Below are 23,223 nucleotides of genomic sequence, written 5' to 3' on the forward strand. Positions count from 1 at the left end.
AGTGAAATGAAGCAGCGTAAATTTAATTAATGGCAGAATCTGGCCCAGTGTCGAGAGAGGGACACGAAGAGAATGAGCATGAAAACAAATTTTTCAGTGAGCTTATTAACCCCAAGGTTAGGCACTGGTGCCAAGGTTAGATCCCAGACAATAAACCCCGCAGTGCCTTGTTACTGTTCTGGGGCTGGGACGGTGCTGCTTGGGGCTCTGAGGTCCTCCCGTGCCCTCCCCAAGCTGACCCTGCTCCAGCTGGGCAGAGAGGGGTGGCAGCTGGAGAGAGGGCAGGAAAGGGCTGGTTTTGTTTGGTTTTTTAAGAGAGAAACACAGGAAAGTGCTTTTCTTGTGCACTTTGTTTTGTTTTTTTCACAGAGACAAAACAAACAAGACTTGCCCACAGCTAGGGTAACTGACTAAACGAATGAATGAATGAAGGCAAACCTGCTACATCCTCCTTGCCATCGAATTTCAGCTCCAGGAACCTCCTGCCTCCTCCCGTAGAGCTGCTTCAGGGAATGAAAGTGCAATTAATTACAAAATTTTATAATTTTATGGTAATTACATTGCATCATGTAATTCTATAACTTACATAAATACAAAGTGATTTATCCTTTAATATCACAGCTACACGAGCTGTGCTCATGGGAGAAGGTGCCAGATCTTTTTCCAAGTACTTTTTGCTCACACTTGGCCAGGCCCTCAGTCCCAGGTAGCACTTTTGGGACGTGGTCCTACACTGGGTCCTGCATTAGTCTGGCTGTGCTCAGCTCTCCTCACCCCTACCTATCTCTGAGAGAGCTGTAGCAGCCCGAGCCCCTGTTTGGCTCTACTCCCCCCCTTGGTGTGGGATTGGGCCGTGGTGGAAAAAACCCTGGGAAAAAACAGGAACTTTTGATTGCACAAGGAAGCAAAAGCATTGTTTTCCTCCTTTATTGAACTTTGGCAAATAATATGTGTGTGTGGGTTTTACATCAATAGCTATAAATAAAACTTTGAAAGCAATGTAATACTTGTCATTGAGATAAAGGACATCTATTGGCACAAATCAGTGAGTAAAAACCCTTTAATGATAAAATAACATTCACTCTTTAGCTACTTTATTTGTCTGAAAAACTCAGCTTACACTCAGTTCAACATATCACCTTCCACAAAGTTAAAAAATGACATAAAATGACATAATAAAATAGACCTTAAATTTCATAATACAAGTACCTTGGCAAATTCCAGCCAGCTGGAGCAGCTCGTGCCGGCCCCGCTGTGCCCTTGCCATGGCCTCACATACCCCTTGTTGCCTCTGGACTGAGGAATGCAGGTGTACTCAGCGCCTGGTTTTACAACAACTGCGTCGGTGAGGAGTGGTGGCATCTGCCAGCAGGGCTCTGCCGAAACATCCCGGCTCTGCTTATTGCGGAAGAACGTGGAAAGCTTTCTGGAAGATTAACCACTGTTACAATCATCAACTGTCTTACAAAAACCCCTATTTAAAGTTCTTGTATCTGTTACTGTCTTTGGCAGAGAAATCAGGAAAAAAACCCCCCGACTATATTACACAGCTTTCATTATTATCACAACCTACCGAGTAAGGCCAAATAAAAACGTCTCCTTGCACTAATGAAAGCACATCTCTAATATACCCTTAATGACAGACGATATCAACACTCTACCGACGGGACTCAGAGGCCTCCTCAGAAGACTGCGACTCCCAAGCCACCTCTTCCACGCAGAGTAAAGGGTACGGAGCAGTTGGTTTGGCTTTATGTCCAGTACGGCCCAGGATCTGGGGGACATCGGGGCTCCAAAGCTGGACCCGGAGAGAAAACACAACCCATTCTTAACTGGGGGAGCTGGGGCTCGAGCGTGAATCCGGCTTGTGACACGAGGGAGAAATCAAAGGGGGGATAAAGCACCTTAACAAACCTGGCGCTGGGACAGGGGGTGGGCAAGGGGCTGCCGGAGCCGGGGCTGCCCAACAGGCAGGAGCAGCACGGGACACAGCTGGACTGCTCAGATGGACACCCAGGCCAGCCACGGGACAGGTGACACGGCTGGGAGAGCGCTGCTGACCCCAGCTCGTGTGTCCTGCCCGTGCTGGCACAACAGCTGGGACGGCTGGGCCGGGCAGGAGCGCAGGTGAGGTGAGGGGTGGTCCCTGAGCACCCACCCCGGCCGGTCCCCTGCTGTGCCCAGGGCCTGCCATAAAGCCAAAGGAACTCCTGATCCCGGGAAAAAACGCACAGTTGGCTCCGTAGCGAGCAGGATGTGTATTGCCATGTGACTGAATGAATCAAATTGCTTGCAAGAAGCTGCCAGTTGGACAAACTTCTCCTCAAATGGCAATTTCATTGGAACTGAATTTGGGTCTGTTTAACACAGGGACAGACCAGAGCTGACCTGGACACCTGCCCTGAGCAGTGCTGAGCTGCACGGGGCGAAACTGGGCGTGATTTCCCAGCGTAAATGCAAACACAACTGCGCCACAACTGCGAACAGCTAACAGGCTCCATGCATAAATAAATACCATCAACCCAAAGACCTCGTCCCAAACCCAAAGGAAGAAGTTGCCATTAAGAACCACGATGCATCACACTGCTAAGGGTTTGCCTCATGCATAAACATGGGAGCGCTGATTGGCAGTTGCTAATCATAATACTACACCGTCACACAGGACAATCAGCTCTTCAGACCAAGTAGCACAAATGTAGAAAATAATCTTTTTTTTTCTCTTTTTTTTTCTTTCTTTTTTTTTTTTTTTTCCCAACAGAGCAAATGAACACAGATTGTTTCTTCAGCAAAATATGAAACTGTAAACTTTGGGCTCATTCTGCAACTTCTCCCCGATCCATAATGACAAAAAAAACCCAACGGGAAGAAATACTGACATACATTTTTAAGCGCACCTTCTCCGTCTAGTACAAAAGCACAACCTAAAACGTATAAAGCTTCTTTTTTTTTTTTCTCTTAAATCACAGTTACCAAAAAGAAACAGTGAATAATTTATTACATACGCTATAATAACATTACGCTAAACAGCTATTCTCTATGAGGTATATCTGAGAAAATTCTGTAAGGGATTGCACGGTCTGCGTTGCCAACATGCCCAGTTCGTAATAAAGCTTTGGAACCATGGAGAAAAGAGAGATCGGGGAGAGGGGGGAGGAGGAGGAGGAGGAGAAAGAGAAGGAGAGCCTTTGGTATTATCAGGAGTCTGTTCTTTGCAGGGCTGCATTGCAAAGCACCACAGTACAAAAGCCCACCAGGTACAATTCGGCGGCCCAGTTGAAGCTGAGGTATTCACAGGAAGAATAAAAAAAAGCACAGAGAGGTCTAGACTGGCAAAATCGTTGCTTTGGTTCAAGCAAGGCACTCGTCCCGTGGTAACGTCACTCTTTGCAAGTGAAGCAGGAGTCGGGGGGGCCGCGGGGACCCTGCCAGCTCTGGGGACTGTCTGTGTCCGAGGGCACAGGGACAATCGGCTCCCCCCGCCCAGAAGGCATCCTGAGAATTATTATAGCTTTGTATTGAAGGAACACAGAGAGAGAGAGAAAAGCACACTTGTCAAGTCCTACCGTTTCCAACGCAGACTTAAACCCCCAAAGAAATACAAAATAAAAGGCAACACTTAATTAAAGCGGAGCGTTTGTGTTGAGCTGTTGGTAACCTCTGTGAATCCAAGGGCATGGCTCAGGCAGATTCCTTAGGGAAAGGCCCGGGCCCTGCAGCAGCTGTCCCAGCCTGCGCTGGGGCTCAGGGGAGCTTGGGGGAGTGAGCAGTGCCCAGGGGTGGGTTCGGCTCCTCAGAGTGTTGCTTCAGTCCTATAAACAGCATAAAACAGGCTCAAAACCCAAGTGCCAGAGGGCACCACTAATTCCCCAACCAAACAACCAAACAACTTGGAAGTAATCACTCAGGAACGTGATGCTAATGGAGCTTAATGTAGCCTCGCTTCATTGCTAACTCGAGAAAAGTAATTAATTGATTTTTATCTGAAAACTGTAATTGTAAACAACAAGAAAAGGTGAGGAGGAGGGAGCAGCTCCTGGATCTGTGCAAGGCCGCCTGCGTGGGGGGCACGAGCAGGAGAACCCCACACCAGCCCCTGGGCTCTGCTCAAGCACGAGAATAATAATAATTAGCAATGCTAATTGCTGCTGCAAACACACCCGACACAGGCCCAGGCAGCACCTGCAGAGCCTTTCCCCAGGGAATGTGCGGATGGACAAACCCCAGAGTCACCTCCAGGTCCACACGACCGCTCCATCAGCGGGACCTGGAGTGGGAACGGGCTCCACGTCTCCAGACGGTTTTGGCTGGGAGGAAGGAGTAAGGAACACAGAAAAGGGCGTCACCAGAACTGGCAGCTTCCAGGGAAGCGTTTCTTTGGGAATCTGGGCTCTGCTGGACATTTCTGGGTGTAGGAGAGAACGGTGGGAGTTATCAGAGAGCACAAGCAGAATGCAGACCGCACAGAGAAAGAAATCTTTGGTATCTTTGGTATCATCAACACGATTAAAATTACAAATGGAAAAGTCAGTGAGGTAGCCTCTTTGGTTCTCACTAGAAATAGAAAGGTTTTTTCTGGTTTGTTTTTTTTTTTCCTGTTTTTTTTTTTCCTTTTTCTTTTTTTTCCACACACAGAAGTTCATTCTTGGAAGCAGCTAGTTTAAGGGTTTCTCTCTTTTTCTTGGCATGGATTAATTTCCCTCCAGCTTAAGTTTTAAGAAGCCACAAAGTTCAGGCAAAGTATCCCAGTATCTTTTTCCCCCCCCTATTTTTCTGAACGCACAGTTTTAGGTTGAATATTCATTGCTTGTCCTCAAAGTTCGCTCTGCTGTTCTTAGAGGAAATCAGCTGTAGTGCTTTATAGATAATTCTAAATAAAAAATAAAAACTCTACAAGGGCATCCCTGGGTGATGATGAATAAGTTAAATAAATAAGTTATATTACGAAGGCTTAGTGTGCCATAATAAAGGTACGTTGCGCTTTCTAATCAGGAGGGAAGAAATTAACTTAAATAATTTAAACTTTGATATTTAAACAATCAAAATTAATTTAAAGAAGGAATTAAAACTAGACCTCTGTTATATGGAATGAGTTGTTCATCCCCTGTCTGACAGAACCTGGCTGCTCTACAAAGCAATACCAACTCTGAAGTGTATTTACTAACAGGCTTCGCATCCCTGATGCGCTACAAGAGTCCTATGGATAAATAAGCAAAATTACTCCCAAATGAATTCATAAAAGTCTGAATTAAATAGATACAAATAGGTACCATCAGAGCCTGACCCTGCTGCCTGCATTCAGGCAAAACTCCCACTAAATTCAAAAGCTAAACTGAAACATAATGGGATTCAGACTGAACAGAGATCTCAGGACCTGCCCTAAGACTAAATCAAATAAATTACATTATCAATAGATAATATATTGGGTTAAAACCCACAAGTGTCTGGAAAAAAATAAAACTATTTTAAGCTTTTCCTTCTTAAAAAATTTAAACAATAAAAATTTCCCATAATAAATAGGAAGGAGGCCAAGTAGAAAGTTTCCCCATATCTTAAAAATACTTAGGAATTGTGACAAGCAAGGGAAGCATTGGCCGTGTCCGAAGCCAGCACACTCTTCGCAATACCGTGTCGTTCCCGTGCCTTCCTTCAGGAGAGGAGATCCCCTTCCCTCCTGCGGGGCTGAGTGAGGTTTGCTGGTTGAGTCCTTCGCAGGTCTTTGGATTCAGCTGTAGGTAAGAGAAATCCACAATAAAGCTTTGCAACCGAAGTCAGTGAGCACATTTTCTTTGTTCCTGCATGGGAGATCCAGCAATATCCAAGGTTTCTTGAAAGTTGACTTCATCTTGGCTGTGCCCAAGGTTGTGACTCCAAGTTCCTGGTCGGGAAGATGCTGGGATACTCTCTGTACACACGAGTCTTTCGCAGCGCAATAAATAAAGCAACAAGTTACATTACACAGCTCTATAGATTCATCGATACACGGTATAGAGACGGAACACAGCTGCTTGGGTTTGGTGTGGTGTGGGCAGAGCACAGCACAGACTCTGCCACATGGACAAATATCTCCACCACAGTCTCTGGCTCCGACGCTCCTCGTCTGAGGGAGCTGCTACATAAAAGCCGACGAGAGTGGACAGTGAAATGGAAGACGTCACACAGGGCCATGAGAGATGCAGGGATAAAAATTGCAGCAGGATTTTTGGGTGAAAATGGCTTGTGACTGTTGATAGATTTGAGGCCCCAGCCCAGAGAAGCCTCATGTGTGTTGCTACTCGGCTGTAATGTTGCATAACAAACACTTCCACAATTTGGAGAGAACTTCACTGAGGAGAAATCTGTAAGTAATTCAGTACCTGATCTAAACTCCCTTTGTTGGGGCTATTGGATGAGCGCTGAGCAGGAGCAAAAAGCCCAGGTCTTTGCTCCCAGGCTTCACCAGAAGCTGTGGGCAGCTCCCCTCTGCCTCTGGGGAAGGTGGCTATCTGGATGTCCCTCAGGTGAGTGCCCCTCAGGTGAGATGAGCTTCAGTGAGGTGTCCCACAGCCAAGCACATGCTCAGAGATGCCTGGGGCTCATTCCCTGTGGGATACAATGCAGTTCCTTGCCCCATCACTGCAGGAAGGGGAGGTGAGGAATGAGCACTGGGGTTTTCACTGGTCCTGTGTCATCCCCTGCCACTGCAGATTGCAGGGGGACACTTCCAGCACAAGACACCTCCCCTGAGGGCAATGCCAAGTTCAAAATGCACCAGGGGCTGATTTGATGGACACTTGGGTGGGAATGAAGGTGAAACTTCAATATGACCACACCACCTCAGCTGGGCCCTGCTCCACAGCCTGCTGGCTCCAAACTCCCCACTCAGATATCTGGTATTTGGGTGAGGAGCCCTCAGAACACATCAGTCCAGATCGGGACCATTTTTGGCAGCTTTATTCCATGTCTGACTACAAGGATTCTCCAAATCTCTTTGGGATCTGCCCGGAAATCTCTGCCGAAGGATGCTTTGATTCCCAGAGCTGGCACATGCTGTCAGTTCAGCTGTGAGGATCCTGAATTTGCTTTCCAGAAACTTTTCCTGTCCTGAGCAGACGAGGCTTCTTGGATTTTTTCCTATTTTAAGTGCAGTCATTGGAAAATGACTGCAGTGGTTCTGTGAAGCAGTTAAAATGAAGCCCTTGTTTAAAGGCAGAGAGGAGCAAGATGCGCTCTGGCTCTGAGGATAAATTTGGACATGTCATGATTTGGATCATCATGACCTGGATCAAAGAACATTACAAAGCTAATATGTCAGAAGCAACTCCTGAACTGCCCCACGGACTCCTGAATACTTGGGTTTGGTTCAGGTGGAGGTTTGGAGCCGGGCTGTGGTGCTGCTCAGCACTCACAGTGACAGGGATGGGAACACACATATTGCAAGTTTTATCCCTGGGGAAGAGAAAGAAGGGTGGAGGTCACTCGACCGATGTCACGCACAGGAGGGTGGCTGTTCACAGCTCCAGACACACAGGAGACCAACACACAAGTCACACCCAACCCACAAGTGTTTCCTGGAGGGAGGAGACGTACCAGCGTAGTATCCCAACATCTTGCACTTGGAGCCCATGCAGCTCTTGGAGAGATGCCGTGTGGGGCGGAAACAGGGAAAACATAAACTAACACACCCTTTTGGTTGCGCAAAGACTCACGAGTGGTTACCTGTCCAGAGACCAGTGGGGCTATGTGCATTAGTCGTGCAAGAGGAGAAACGAACTGAAACACAAGTAATGAGAATCCTCATCTTTGGTATTGTAGCTGTTGAGGTTTTGGTTGCTCTGTTCCTTGTTCTTTTGAAAAAACTGCATAGGCACAAATTAAAGACAATCTTCAACTTTAAGATGACTTGTCAAATGAAGCAGCAATCGTACTGGCTTTGCTTTGTTCTCATTCTCATCAACCCTTTCTTTGAGATCTGCTTCCGAAAATGTCCAAGATGTCTGTAGAACACAGTGTGGTACTCGTTTGCTTCCTGACATGCTTCCTTGGTTTTTTTAAATTTTTATTTTATCTTTCAATGGAACAGTTTGTTGCAGAAGTAGGTGCAGAAAATGTTTCTTTGGTTTCGATTAAGTAGTACATAAAAAAAGTCTCAAGTGTCTCTAGCGGAGCACAGCCGCACCGGGCCGGTCACCAGCCAGCGGCCGTTCCGCCACCGCCGGGGAGGCTCCGCTGCACGGAGCTGGAGAGAGGGCTCGGAGCTTGCCAGGCTTCCCCAGCGCCAGCCAACCACCCGCACCAGCGATGACAAAGAGAAATGACAAGTTATAAACATCTTTGGCTTGCAGAAATCCTGTCTCTTTGGTGTGCTGTGTTCCTGCCAGCTCGGGGAGCTGGCAGGGAAAAGGAACTTAGGGATGCAATAGAGCTAAACGCGGCACATCTGAAACGGTCCATGGTATCTGAAGGGCTTGTTTCTGTTTCTTTTCCTGCTTGAAAGTACCATAAAATATTGAAAAAATGAACAAAAATACATTGAACACTAAAAAGGTTTCGGTAACACAGCTGTTGCCGAGGAGAAACCAGATTCCTGGAAACTAAAAAGGATGTAATAATGTAAATAAATCTGGATCTTCCAAAACATTGTGTTGCTCCATGAACTGTAGCAGTTCCATCGACCTCTTGAGTGTGCATTAGGTACAAACACAGAGCTTGTGAGGAACTGCCAGCTGTGCTTGAGGCTCGTGCCATCTCCGTGGTGTTCCCGGGATGTCAGGCTGCAGCTGGCACAGCTGCCCTGGGCAGCCCAGGGCCGGACCATGGCTGTAGCTACCGGCTTTGTGCTTGATACTTTGAGCTCAAGAAAACTGAATTTTTCTGATCCAAGAACAAGCTGATTCAATCAAACTAAAAAACCAACCAAAAAAACCCTAAATCTGATTTTTTTTTCCCCTAAAACACTTAACAAAACCATGCCTGAGTTTAAAAACAGGGTCTTGGGTTTTTAGTATCTGACTTTGTGCTCCGTTGTCATGTGGCCGCAGGGTGGTGTGGCCAGCACACGGCAGGCGCTGGGCACGGGAGGCTGCCGGGCTGGCAGCGGCTCCCGCCGGCCACGGAAACCTGGGGCTCAGGAGAAACCTGCCTCAAGAACGACTCCCCTACGTTTCAGACCTGCTTCGCCTGTCCTGAGCATAGTATTGTGTGGAGAGAGGTTAAAGTGGAGCCTGCGCCTGCTAAGACTGACGAGAAGCCGTAGGAATGTCCTCGGGAACAGCTGGGCTGGGGTTGGTTGCGGGGGGATTGTGCTTTAAGTCACCAGCGAGGGACCCTGCTGCGAGGCCGCTCTCTCTGCGCTGTGCCGGCCGTGCCGCGCCCCTCACGCCTTGGTGCAGGTGCTGGGGGCCGAGGAGGAGCCCCCGGAGCTCAGGTCGTCCTGCCACTTCTCCAGGCTGCGCCGGCGGGCGTTCATGAAGAAGTTGCTGACGGTGGTGAGCTCCAGGCCCAGCTGCTGGGAGATGGTGATCTGCATTTCTTTGGAGGGACGCTTGTTCTCCTTGAAGATGGCGAAAAGCGTTCGGCGCTGGAGGTCCGTGAAAACCAGGCGGGATTTCTTCTGGGAGTTGTTCCGCTCTTTGTTGGGCTCTTGCTCTTTGCGTTTGCAGGCTGGGAAGGGGTGGCAGAGACAGAGAGAAAGTGTCAGGGTGGAGCCCACAGACCCGGACGGCCACCGCAGTGGCAGGCACTGACACACGGTGAGCGCAAGTGTCACCAGCTGAGCCAGCACCGCTCTGGCACATGGAACCTGAGGGCTCCCACAGGAGTCCAGTGAGCTGCATTGCTTTTACATCCTCAATACCTCTCAATAGCTAGGAGTAACAGTTGAACATAAGTTTAATCCCTTTAAACAGCCCAAACCCCCATCAAAGCTCCAGTAGCAGCAACTTTGACCACCAAGGGGAAAAACCGCCATGGACTCCCTTGGCCTCCCAGCACAGAGGGTCAGGCACTGGCTCACCCTACTCCTCCCCTGCAGCCTGACTCCTGCAGTGCCACCACCCCAGGGCACTGCTCCCATTGCCAGTCCTCCTTCCTGGGGCATGTCCCAAGAGTGAAGCCAGGCAGAAGCTCCTGTCAGAGCTCAGGTCAGGCAGGGCAGCAGTGCCGGACCATCGCTGCACTGAGCGATGCTAATGGATCCTAAAACCCATCTGTATTAATAGCTGCTCTGTATTTATTAGCAGAGAGAGAACAGCAAGTGCTGAAACCAATACCGCTGCCGGAGCACACCCACACTTAAAAATAGCCTGCCCAGGCTGTCTGCGCTGGGCACAGGGAGAAAATCCATATGTTGACATGGTTAGGTAATGTGCCGGGACAAAATGAGCCCAGAGAATTGATAAGTGGGTGGGTTTTAAGCAGCCCTGTTAAATAATTCTGCAGGTCTGGAATGTGAAATGAAGCTGGCCCAAAAGTAAAAGTCGGACTGTGGCAATGTCTGTAATTAACCCAGTCACAGCTGTACCTGTGTGGAGCCTGGCTCAGCCACTGTGGCACCGACTGCCTCCTTCTGTGCAGGGCCAGGATCTCACAGCATTTCTGCAGGAAACTGGAGTATTTTGTTGGAGTGCCTGACCCTGACCCCTCTCAGCTGCCAAACTGCAGTGGCTGCAGCAGAGCTGCCTCTGGGAGGGAGGTCAAGGTCAGGCCTCAAAATATCCCAAAGTATAAGAGGAGGATGGTCCTGAGAGTCAGGTTGAGACCCAGACAGGGGTTGTGGGTGAATGTTCCCAGCACAGCCCTCCCAGAGCAGTGGCACCAGCACAGGGCTCCGGCCGGAGCCACGGCAGCAGGAAGCAGCATGGATGCTCCTGCCTGGACATGCCAGAGGCATCAGGGGGAGCTGGCACCTGTGTCCCAATGGCCAGACTCGCCCTCTCCAAGGGCATTATCCCAGAGGCAGCAGGAGGGAAGAATTTGGGCTCTCTGACTGCACCTCTGACACCACACAGATAATATCCTACTGCCTGCCTGAGCTGAAAAAGCAGATTTTAAGCTGAGTTTACTTTGCCAAGTGTCCGGAATCCATGCCGTGATGTCCCCGGTGCTGGGGACATGATGAGCACAAGCATCTTTGCTGCAGCTTCTAATCGGTTCCGGGACACTGGGATGAGTGGAGTGTTTCCTACCATCACTAATTTATGTCCAGAGATACTCTGCGTTTTACAGTTATTGGTATCTGATAATAAATAATGCAGAGGTATGTGCTTTTTGATGCATTCAGTAAATACTTTCCTTGAACTGTTGAGTTTGCTCTTGAAAAGGCCCCACAAAGGCAAACGCTGCACCTGACGTGCATCTCTCAGCAGAGAAAAATGGGGTGAGCACTCTAATAAAATCAAGTGATTTTCCGGGAAGAAAGAGAAAGGTTTTAACAGCAGAGGGAAGGGAAGAGACCGTCTGGATTCTAAGCACAATTTGATTTATTAGCTGCGGTTAAACCTGAACATATCCTATGGAAGAAAACGGACAACCGGCACGAACTGAAAGCCATAACTGTGGGAAAAAAAAAAAAATACAAAAGCTTCCTTTTTCTTCTGCACTGGACTAAAGATGCTCTTCCACAGAAACAATATAGGAATTGCTCACAAACGGGGTCAGTGCTGCATCCGTTAGCATGGACCAAAGAGGAGGCCTACAACTTGAAGAGCATTAAGAGGGTGCAGGGACCTGACGCTGCGCTGTGACACACTGAGGATCATCCCACTGAATTTCCCTACTAATAGTTCATTTGTCTGATTTTCTACAACAGTGACTCTGATTTTCCATTTTCTTCCCCACAAGAGAGGAACCTAGCCAGCCCAGGCATTCCAAAAGCCACAAATCCTGAAAAATATCTAGGAGCTCTAGTGCTCAGCTCAATCCCACCCTCTGAGCCCTCAGGCATGGGGCAGGGATGTTCCATGGCCTCCCTCCTTCCTCGGCTCCTGCACTTCTCCAGGAGGGAGACAGAGATGAAGACACAAAGGTCACCAGCATCAGAAGGAGGAGGAGGCCAGGGAGGAGTCCCAGGGGCCGGAGCAGTGCCTGAGAAGCCCCAGGAGAAGCTGAGCCACTTGCCGGGATACTGGAAATACCAACAACACAGCTCCTGTGCCTCTCTGGTTCTGGATGTTTTTACCGATGGCAAAAGTGGCTCTGCACCCATGAAACAAAGAGCAGGCATTAAGGAGGAGCCAAGCAGAGACCAATATTCCCTTAATCCGGCAGTAAGTCCTCACTCTCCATCGTTCCTAAGGACAAGCCGTGAATATTGATCCCACCTATGTGGTTTGTGTGGGTGCAAAGTCACCCAAACCCAGTTATCTGTCTGATGGAACTAAAACTGCTCCTCAATTCGATTTTGAAGAGGACTCAATGTGAGGGAAATGTAATTACTCTGGTAATACTGAACACAATGAAATGACCACCAAAGCGTTTTCTAAAGATTTAAAATGTTTTTCTTTTGCTGTGATTCACTTAAAGCAAGCCCTGGTATATCCCTGTTACTACAATCTCTTAAAAACTAGGCCTCAGAAATCAATTTGATTACCTCTCTGAATTAAGTATGCACGAATGAGAGCGATTGAGATCAATACAAATTAGGTTAAGTACTCCGCTGTGTACAAAATCATTATGGAACAAGGAGCAATCAGAATGAAGATGCAAATAATCACATTGTCGGGGGGGGCAGCCAGTGCTGCTCATCCCAGCTGCTGCATACACACCAAACCCCTAATTTTTGAAACCCTAGGAATGCCCTTGATGGCATTTATCCAGAAAAACAGATTGGATGTGTAGCACAAAGTTAATTCTGTTCTTCCAGAGAAATTCTTCTTGCTCATCCATTGTAGTGGTGAGGTGTTCCCTGTTTGGAGATCCAGGGATTCCTGCAATGCTCCAAAAAAGAAGCTCACAGCCTGGCTGTTTCCAGCCAGGAAGGTGTTTTCTTGGTACCCCACCTGATTTTTCCCTGTCAATCCTGCACAATCCCCACAGAATGCCACCCCTCTCCAAGCCCTGCATCCTGCAGCTCTCTGAGAAGAAAAGATGAATGGTTTTGGGGACATGGCTCCTTTATGTTTCTTCCTGGCACGCCACAGCTCTCAGGCTGTTTGTGTCCAGTCTCCTGTAAATCTGCTGGATGGCCGGAATTGGGCTGTAAATTCCGCTTCCTCCCTGCAGTGCTGCAGCACCCACCTCAGCACAGGATTTCTGACAGGAGCCTCTGGGTACCACTGGAACCTTCCAGCACAGCGCAACTCTGGATCCTTCTGGCTGCACTCTGAGAGTCCCACACGTCTAACACCTGGGAGACTTATGCTTCCTCTTGTTCTGGAGATTCTCCCTTTTGAATCCCCAAATAGTTTCCAGCTGAATTATAACACTTGCCAGTGACAAGGATTTATATTCCCCTTGTCAGAGCACAGGGGTGAAGCCAGGCCTTCCCCGTGCTGAGTGCTCTGCCTGTTGGAGCAGCATCTCAGTGGTACCCTGGAGGTACCCGAACACAGCTGTGACTGGAAGGACTTTGGGCATCTTTTCCAAGGAAGGGCTGGGGATTTAAAGCTGAGGTGGGTAAGCAAGAGCTGAGCAAGAGCCTGAAATCTTACTGCAAGGGGAAGGACAGATCTAGTGAATCCTTGCTGTGTGCTCCAGTTTTCAGGAATTCTGACCCATGGGAGAAAGTAGGACATAAGCATTTCCTTTTACTGCCTGTTATCGATAGGGTGGAATTAGGAAGAACAGGAGAGGAAAGGACAGGAGCAAAGCTCCGCCAGGTTCTCCAGGAAAGCCAGACCTGTGCTGCCCTCCAAGCTCTCCTTGCACTTCAGCTGAACACACAAAGCAAGAGCAGCCCTGTTTCTCCACACATTCAGGTTCCCATTTCCTTCTTCCCAGGGGCTTAGGAAAGCTCAGCTTCAGCAGGAGAGGGTCCCTGCTGGCAGGCTCCAGAGAGGTGGAGGTGAGGAAGAGAGGGGAGAGGGGCCATGGATCCCACCATGCCCACAGGAAGGAGTGGGCAGGACAAGCCCACAGGAGAAGGAACACGGAGAAGAAGGTGTGTGGGAAGCTCTCTGAGGAAGACTTCCTTCTGCTCTTCCTTCCCCTCCTGCAGCCGAGTGCTGCTTGCCAAAGCTTAATGCCTCAGCACAGGCCCCGTGCTCCCATCCCATTATGAGGGGATGAGAACTGCTGGAAAATCACCACTGCTCATAAATATGTTCCCTGCTTACTGAGAGATATTTTGGTCTCGGAGACAATTTGCGTTTTGGGAACCTGCCAGCCTCTATCGCTTGTCTAATAATTCCTCTGTGCAGCATTTACCAGTGGTTTGAGTCCCTTTTTTCACAATGGAGCAGTTTGATTTAATAGCTCAAAAACCCCAAACAACCCCAAAACTCTCCAATTTATTTTTTGATTGCATTTCTCTCTGCCATCAGTGAGTCGTCTGGCTGATGTTATCACCAAACCCATTTGAGATTAGTCTGTTTGGTATGATTTCTGTGTGCAAAACCCTCTATAAATCAGAGAGCCTTTTATGCAAAAGTCTGCAAGATTGATAGAGCTGGATACAAAATCTTTTACCTTGGAAAAAGAGATGCATTATCTGTCCCGTTGGATATAGTTCTTTCCTTGCATATTCATGGCCCAGGTATGATGGGCTTTTTCCAGAGAAGACAGGAGACAAGATGGGAGACTTAAATATAAATAGATTGCTATCAGAAGGAAGGGAGTGTTCTTTTTTGCTGTGTCTAGTGGGGATAAGATGAGAAGCAAAGGATTTAAAAGACAAAAAGTGAGATTAAGGCCAGGCATTAAGGGTTTTTTTGTACCTGTAAGCCCTGGAAGAGATCACTTAGGTAAAAAATCCCCTTCTGGAGATTCCTGAAGAAAGGGGCAGACCGTCAGGACAAGTGATGTCTGCAGTCCCTTTCAGCCCTGCTTTCCCTCTGAGATCCATTCTCCGTACACCTGCAGAGCCCCGTTTCCACTCTGAAGGCAGCTCCAGGGGAGCTGCTCTGATGAGAGGAGTCTGCTGCCTTTAGTGCTCGGAGGCTCGGCACAGCCGTGTTGGGTACCGCAGGAAGCTTGTCATCTCCCAGTAATGGCTAATTGGAAGGGAAGGAAAAGCTCCTGCAGCTGCTGGATGGCAGCAACATCCAGGACAAGGTTTTGTGAATAATACCAGGGAGGAGCACCAGGGATGAGCACCCGGGGCCACAGTGCAGAGCCAAAACGCCCCTACAGTGTGGGAAGAACCAACACCAGTCACTGGGAAATAATCCTTTTGGCAAAAATGTTCTCTCCTTTATGCATTCCTCGCCACAAATAAACTGTGGCAATTTTCAGCTGCAGAGGAATACTTGAGCTTGGGCTATTCCAGTTCAAACAGTGATGGGCAAGAGATACACAGAAAAAAAGAGATGCTGGGGAAAAAATCTGATAAGGAAATAGTGAAGAACAGCTTCAGAATGAGTAACACATGATGACCAATTAATTGTTTCTTTTAAAAAGTAGGGGGAACAATATAGAAATACATTTAATCACAAATGTACTCAGAACTAACTTTACCAAACAATCAAGAAACTGATAAAACTCATCTGCTTCGCCAAAACAGATTTCTGTGTGGCAGAAATGCCTTCAGAAATGATGTGGAACAAAGAGCTGGGGCAGGGTATTATTTCGGAAAGTTGGTACATGAGAAATATAAATTATCAGCTGGCACCACAATTTACCGCATGGATTGTTCAAACACAACCACTAATCTATAGCTGAAGAGAGCACCAATATTTCAAGCCACTAAGCACCTTTCAAAAAACCTTTATGTACCTGTATATTTAGTTCTACACTAAGAAATAGTTTTATAAATAGGCAATGTGCCTGATACAGATGTTATCATGCCTTAATTTTTAGCTGGAGATACAGACAACAACACAGTCTCAAAATCCAGGGAAGAAGCATTTGGTAGGGCACAAAGAGGCAGGGGACAGGCAGACAACTGTCCACAGCCCATTCCTCACTGTGAGACCCCTCTCCTTGGCCTGGGGGACTTGGGGGTGCAGGGGCTCAGCCTGGGATGTGGCGCTGCCACCGCCCACTCCTGGTTCCGTCACCCACGGCTCGCCGGCCCCGGGCGTCTCGTCTGGCTCCTGCTCCCGCTCTCCTCCTCCCTTCCCTCCTTCCCTGCTCTCATCCCTCTCCGCCGCTCTCCGTGGTACTGACGGGTCTGAGCACGGAGCGGGGGTCGGGCAGCTCTGCACACATGAATCATTGATGGTGTTTTGGTACAAAAGTGTTAAATCATCAATAAGGCGATCCGGCACCGGAGAAGGTAAACAGGCGGCGGAGCGCTCTGCTGACCCCACAGAAATTTAGGGACTGTATGTCGGGGCCGCCGGGGCTTTCCCGAGACCTTCCCGCGGCGGGGAGGGAGGGCAGGAAGGAGGGTTGGGAGCCCCGATCCCCCCGTCCCGAGGGCAGCCCCGCTCTCCCGGCGGGAAGCGGCGGGAGCGGGGGCACCAGCCCGCTTTGGGGGCGAGGTCCCGGGCTGATGCCGCCGCCGGGGGTGGTTTTGTGGGAAAAGCGTTTGTCCCACCCTCCCAAAGCCCCCGTCGTGCCCCGGGGGCAGCGCGGTGTCCCCGGGAGGGCACTCGCCGCTTCCCCGGCCCCAGCCGCAGCGAGACACGGTGACCCCAAAAGGGTGCTCTGCCCTCGGAGCTCCAGAGCACGCACGGAACTCCCCGTTCACAGCGGGTCCTGCCCGCACCCTCCCGCACAGAAAGCCCCAGCACCGGCTCCTGACGGAGGAGTCTTAAAGACCCCCAAGAAGAGACAATAAGCAGAGAAATAATAGGATTAAATTAGATTAGGTTAGAATAGAATAGAACAGAAAAGAATAGAATAAACAGCACTATATATCTTCTGTAATAATAAGAAATACTAAGCACACCCACCCTGCTACTGCTCCCACAGGGAGAGGGGGATTTCCCTTCAAGGACAGTAGATTTTTGCCCCACTTGGGAAAAATTTCCAGGAGTGTGGGGCAAATAGCTGGTGGGTTTGGTGGGTTTTTTTCAAAAAAACCTGAAATACTTGTGGCTTTTCCCCCATGCTCATAGGGATTTAAGCAAATGAGTAAAGGGGGAGAAGGAAGCACTGAGGCAATGGGGCCGCATATTCACACGTGGTAATAAAAGAAAATTAAAATAATCGATTTCCTGAAGGGAAAGGTAATTTGCAAAGGTCTTTCCCGCTCCATGGGGAATCCATGCCCACTCAGCACCTGAGCTCTCTCCAAACTTTACTCCTGGATGCAAAGGCATTCAGAGGGACTGGTAAAGCAGAGATCCAGAATTATACAGGCATAACTCTGCGTGCAGCTGTGATTCCTGATTTTCTGTTCTATATGTAGGGCTCCACGGGGAACCCCCACCCGGGACCAGTGCTGGGAAGGAAAAGCACCAGCCACGTTACTGGAAATGAGCCGGCTCAGGTTCCAGATCAATGAAAACTGGGTCCACGCGCTGATGCTCCTGTTGCCAGCATTAATGCTCTTTTAATCTTCTAAACATTATCTGCATCGATTTCCCTCTTGATACACGTTTGTGAAGGCGACACCACCGTGTGCTCGGCAAAAAACCCAAACCCCTTCTTGTCCCTCCAACGTCCCTGTCACAGACAGACCTCGGCACCTTCATTTGGCTGCAAACAGAGAGGATGCCCGCGGGTGCTGGACGGGATGAGAGGAGTTTGCAGTTGCCGTTAGAGCCGAGGAGGGGATCAGCATCCCTCTCCCGACGGGCAGCACAGCCGGGACTGCCCCGCACCTCGGGAAAGCCCGAGCACTCTCCGTGGGGATTTTGGAGACCCCAGGCCGTGGGTGTTTAACCCGCAGCACCTCTGGTTAGGGGTCGGGCAGGGATTACGGCCATCAATCATCCATGGCTGCTCTTTGCCCTGCTCTGCCGCATCCCAGCCCCGCTCGGCAGCTGCTCCTCGTGCAAGGACTCTCTGTGCCCGGTTCCGCACCGCAGAGACCCCCGCGTCCCCTCAGCCCCCTCCGGGTGTGCCAGCAGAGCGGGCAGCCCTGGGGACAGCCTGCTGTGTCCCTGGCCACTGGGGACCAATCTGCCCGCGTCGGGATCAACTGAAATAAAAGAAGGACTGACTCGGTGGCACAAACATCCCCGGATTTTCGTCGCTGTCAGAGCAGAGCGGCCCGGTCCCTGGCCCCCGCCCCATGCCGCGGTCTGTCCCACGCGTTTCTGCCCGCGCCAGAGCCCCCCGTGTCCCTCTACACCCACGTCCACGGCCGTGCGGTTCCCGGGGAGCGGGGAGGCAGCCCCGGCCGTGCTCCGCGGCGGGGCCCTGCCCTCACTCCCGCGGGACCGACCGGCCGGCGACCCCCGGGCACCCACCGCGCCGCGGACGCACCCCGCACGGCCCCACGGCAGGGACAGCTCTCGCCGGGCGTGTCCCGCTCACCCCCGGTGCGGGCGCTGCTGGGGATCGCTACCGGGGATCGCTACCGGGGATCGCTACCGGGGGTCGCTACCGGGGTCGCTGCCCGCCGCCCCCCCCGCGGCCCCCGCAGAACAATGGGGGCTGCGGCGCCCCGCGACCGCGCCAGGGGGCGCCCGCGCGCCCTCCGCGGACAATGCGGCCGGGCCGGGGCTGCGGGGGCTGCGCGGGGTCCGGCCCCCGCCCGCTCCCACCGGCCCCGCCTGTCCCGGGACGCGGAGCCCCCTCCCGGCCCCCCCCCGCTGCTCCCGGCAGCGCCAGGAGGGATGCTCGCGGAGAGCGCGGGGCGGTGCGGAGTGCGCACCTTCAGCACCCGGCCCTGGAGAGCAGCCCCGGCCCCGCCACCGGGCAGCGGTAGCGGCAGCGGAGCGCTCCCCTCCGCCGGCCCCGAGCCCCGCACAGCCCCGCCGGACGGAGCCGAACTGCGCGGTGCCGGCGCTGCGGGAGGTGGGAACCGGCCGGCCCCGCACAGCCCCGTGGCTCACGGCGGAGCGCGCAGCGGGGAAGCGGCCGGGCCAGGCCGGCGGAGGACGCACTGCGGGGTCGGCGGGGCAGCGCTGAGCTCCGGCGGTCGCGCTCCGCTCCCCGCAGGGCGCTGGCCCGCACCTACCTGCCAGCCGCAGGGCAGACATCCTCTGGAACTCCGGCTCCTGCAGCCACTTCCACATCCTGCGGAACGTCTCCCGGCCGGACTTCAGTTTACTCCAAGGCTTGGGGTTCCGCAGCAAGTCCGAGAGGGTCCCCTGGGAGCGGCACAGCACTCGTTGGGCGAAGATGGCCTGCGGGATGCTGTAGCGCTTCAGCTCCGCCGTGATCCTTTGTGCCACCTCCTTGGTGTTGATCTCCTCCAGCTGACCCGCGCCGCTCCCCTGCGGGCCGGCGGCGGGGGGCGGCCGCTCCCGGCCGGCGGGCAGCGCGGGGCCGTGCGGCGGCGGCGGCCCGGGGGGCGCGGAGTGGTGGGCGCCGTTCAGGGGCGGCAGCATGGCCGGGGGTGTCCCCAGCCCCCGGGGCAGGTGCTGCTCCCCCCGCGCCAGCATCGCCGCGTGCGCCTCGAAGTTGGGGCTCAGCATCTTGTCGTGGCCGGGCGGCCCGTAGCCGTGGAGGCCCTGCTGGGCGCCGGGGAGCGGGCCCAGCCCGTTGCCCAGCGGCGAGAGGCTCTGCCCCACGGCCGGCACCTCCTTGTAGGGCCCGTAGAGGCTGTTGACGGCCGGCAGCCCGCGCTCGTCCCGCATGAGCGCGAAGCCACCGCCGGCGCTGCCCGGCAGGCGCTGGTGGTGGTGATGGTGGTGGTGGGCGTGCGGGTGGGCGTGCGGGTGGTGGAACTTGTCGGAGACGGCAGAGATCGGCGGCAGGGGCTGGAGCGGCGTCAGCGTGGTGTAGGTGCCGCTCATGCCCATGCCGGGGGGCGAGGCCTCGCAGGGCACGCTCATGGCGTGGTGCAGCGGGATGGAGAGCTCGGGCCGGTACTCGGCGGCGCCGTCCAGCAGCGAGGCCATGCTGGGCACCATGGCGGGCCGGGCGGCGGGGGGCAGCTCCTGGTGCGGCGGCGGCGGCGGCGGCGGCGGTGGCGGCGGCGGGGGGGGGGGGCGGCACCCGGAGCGGCCCCGCGCCGCGCCCGCCGTGGTGGGGGCTGGGGCTGCCCATCAGCTCCGGTTCGTGCCCCGCCGCCCCGTGCAGGCTGCCCAGCGGCTCCATCGCCAGCTCGGGGTTCATGGCGCAAGCACCCGGCTCCCCGCCCAGGCACCGCCGGCCGCCGCGCCCGCTCCTCATCCGCTCATCGGGGCGGCGGCCGCCGCGGCCCGGGGCCGCCCGCCCCGCGGGCAGCGGCGGCTCAGCCGGGCCCGCCGCGCCGGCCCCGCGCCATGTCCTCGCCTCGCCGCCGCCGCCGCCGTCTGCGGACGGCGGGAGCTGTCCGGGGCCGCCCCGCCCCGGCCGCGCCCGCGGGGCCGGGCCTGCGCCGCGGGCGGGCGTGAGGGCGTGAGGGCGTGAGGGCGGCGGGCAGCGCGGGAAAGGCGGAGCGCGCGGGGGCCGCCAATGGTCGCGCGCTGAGGGACGGGGGGCGGGGCCTCCGTGAGGGGACCGCGGGGCCCTTAAAGCTGCCGCCGTCTTTGTAGCGTGAGGGGCGCACGGCGCCGGCGGGACCGGCTCCGAACCGGCCCCGGGAGCGGCCAGGGCTGCTCCCGCACTGCCGCCACGCGGCTCTCCTCCCGGCAGGCGGCCCAGCAAGCCCCGGTCCGGCAGCGGGGCTCCGCAGCCGGCTGCTCCAGGGGCCCCGCTGCACACAGCCGGCGCTGCTGCAAACCACGGTACAGCGCCGATCTGTGCTATTGGTTATTGGTTATCAGTTGCCTTAAATGCGGCTGAATTAGGGCTCATTAACAAGGTGTGAAGGATGCACGTCAGCCGGGCGTGGATGGTGCAGTGCCAGGAGCCCCGCGTCCCCGTGGCACCCCGCTGGCACACGGCTGTGGGGTCCCGCTCACCGGTGCACACACGGACGGGCGTTCCCCCCTCTTCCCGAGGAAGGGCCGGTTCCCCAGGCCGCCCCTGAGTCCTCGCGGCTGGCAGGGGCAGCGCGCAGCTCCGCAGGGCTCATGGCGAGGGGCTGGCACCGCGGCTCTGTGGGCACCCGCAGGACGGATGGAAGCGGACAGGGACGGGGAGCCAGGAGAGCGGCCGAGGAGCAGCGGACAGGATCCCAGTGGGCTCAGGGCCCGAGGGGACAGCGTCCTCTGGCATGGAGCTGGCAAAGTGGGGACTTGCCTGCTATGGCACAGCCCATGCAGGGCACCCGTGCCAAGACACATCGGGTTGGGCTGTGCCCGTTGCTCCCAGCTGTGCAGTTCACTACTTCTGCCCACTCCTTTAATCAGTAGCACAGCAGCAACAGCAGTCTCGTCCTTGCGTTTTGTGTCATCCATATCTTGGCCCTGATAACCGTCTCTGTATTTGTGAGGGTCCCACCTCCACTGGGTCTTTCCAGTAACTGAAAGTGGGGAAATGGGGGGAAATGTCACCTTTTGGACACTCCATCATCAGGCCACTCTCCAGAGCACCTGGAATCTCCTTGCAAACAGGTTGTGTATGACAGCATCCAGTTTCCCTACAGATTGGATCCCAAATGATAATTATCCGTTTCTCTCCATGCTGTCGTCTCGGCGTGTCTCTGGAACTCACAGTGTTTTCCGGGCTGCTTTTTGGCACTAATCAGGCCGGTATAAAGTGGAGCTTCCCCCACCCCAGATACTCCTCCTGCTGTCAGCTTGTGGTGAAGAAGAAAAAAGAAAGAAAGACAAAAAAGAAAGCCCTGGCGTGAGGTGCCTTTGTTCAGGGCAAGTTATGTGTGAAATCTTTTTGTTCTTCCTAAAGGAAGGCAAAAGTTGCAGTTGATTTGGGGAAAAGAGAGGCAAGTGCAGCGCTCCAGAGACGAAGGTGCCGCTGTGGGCAGGCGGGAGGGGGGCGGGTGGGCAGATCCTGATGGGAATCTGGTGCCGCACATGTGCTGGTGTCCATGTCCTCCCTTTTCCTCTCTTTTCCTCTCTTTTCCTCTTGCTTTGCCTTGCCTTCTTCTTCTCCAACAAATTCATCAGGCCTGACTTTGACTTTTTCTTTCCAAACCTGCACCTGATGGCTGTGTCCCCCGAGGATGTTTTGTTACACACTGTAGTGCCTAATTCTGGTGTCTTTCCAAATTAGTGTCAAAATTTTCCTGGGAATCAACCTGCCAAGGTGAAACCATCCATGCATGGTGCAGTTGTACCCAAAGCAGAGGGCACATCCTGATGGGGCTGTGCCTGCCCTCAGAAGCAGGAGGGTGCTGGGTGTCCTTTGTCACCCAGGCAGGACAAGGCCCAGCCGAGCTGGCAGCTGGGCACGGTGGCAGGAGCAGCGCTGGAAGCCGGGTGGCTGCTGCTGCTTCCAGCCCAGCGAGCTTCAGCTGCCCAGCGGGACAGCATTCCCTGCCTGCATGGCTGCCTTTGCCAGAGGCTTTCCCTCTGCTCTTGGGGGAGGGAGCAGGGAGTCTCTTTGTTAGCTTTCCTCCTTCTGTCTGCCTGCAGCCAGGGCTCCCCGTGCTGCAGCCAGGTGCTCTCACTCCCCCCAAAGAGGCAGCAGTGGAGTGTCCAGGGATGGTGGGGTGGGACAAACCTGGGGGTTGACCTGGCCTGGCTGAGCTTTCTTGCCCAGCATGCTTCTGGTTTGGGCTGTGGCTCCCCTGGGAATATGAAGTTTAATTTCTCTCCTCTTTTGTTCTCTGGGGTTCGTCTCTGTAGTTTCCTGCAGCACCCACACCTGGCACCTGACCCAAACCACACAGGAAAGGGTGACTCCAGGGTGACACCTCAGTGCAGGACACGGCACAGGTGCAGGGAGTTCTCCTCTAAAACAGCCGTCACCAGCTGGCCAGGGCCTGCACATGTCATTTTCACCTGCTTTTAAACAAACATTGCAAGTGTTTTCTTTGGCATTTTGAAACTGCTGTCACAAGCCCATTCTCTGCAGAGGGAGCAGCTCCAGCCCCTCAGGACACCTTCCCAGGGATGGAGGCACAGCTGGACACAGGGCTGGGGGCTTCAACCCACACTGGCCACTGGCACCCTCCAGCCCTGGCACCAGTGGCCAGCAGAGCCTTCCTCACATTTACCAGTGGGAGAGGAAGGAAAGGATTTTTCCTGTCCCATCCCCATA

General features: G+C 53.5%; 1 protein-coding gene across 1 annotated transcript; it reads right to left on the bottom strand.

Moving 5' to 3' along the window:
• Positions 1-911: 911 nt before the first annotated feature.
• ONECUT2 (one cut homeobox 2) lies at positions 912-20,307 on the bottom strand. Its single transcript, XM_048291517.1, is given in 3 exon segments — positions 912-9,639; positions 19,148-20,060; positions 20,062-20,307. Coding segments are annotated over 3 exon segments (1,446 nt in total). The 3' UTR covers positions 912-9,352.
• Positions 20,308-23,223: the final 2,916 nt, after the last annotated feature.

This window comes from Corvus hawaiiensis, chromosome Z (assembly GCF_020740725.1).
Source record: "Corvus hawaiiensis isolate bCorHaw1 chromosome Z, bCorHaw1.pri.cur, whole genome shotgun sequence".
Lineage (NCBI taxonomy): Eukaryota > Metazoa > Chordata > Aves > Passeriformes > Corvidae > Corvus > Corvus hawaiiensis.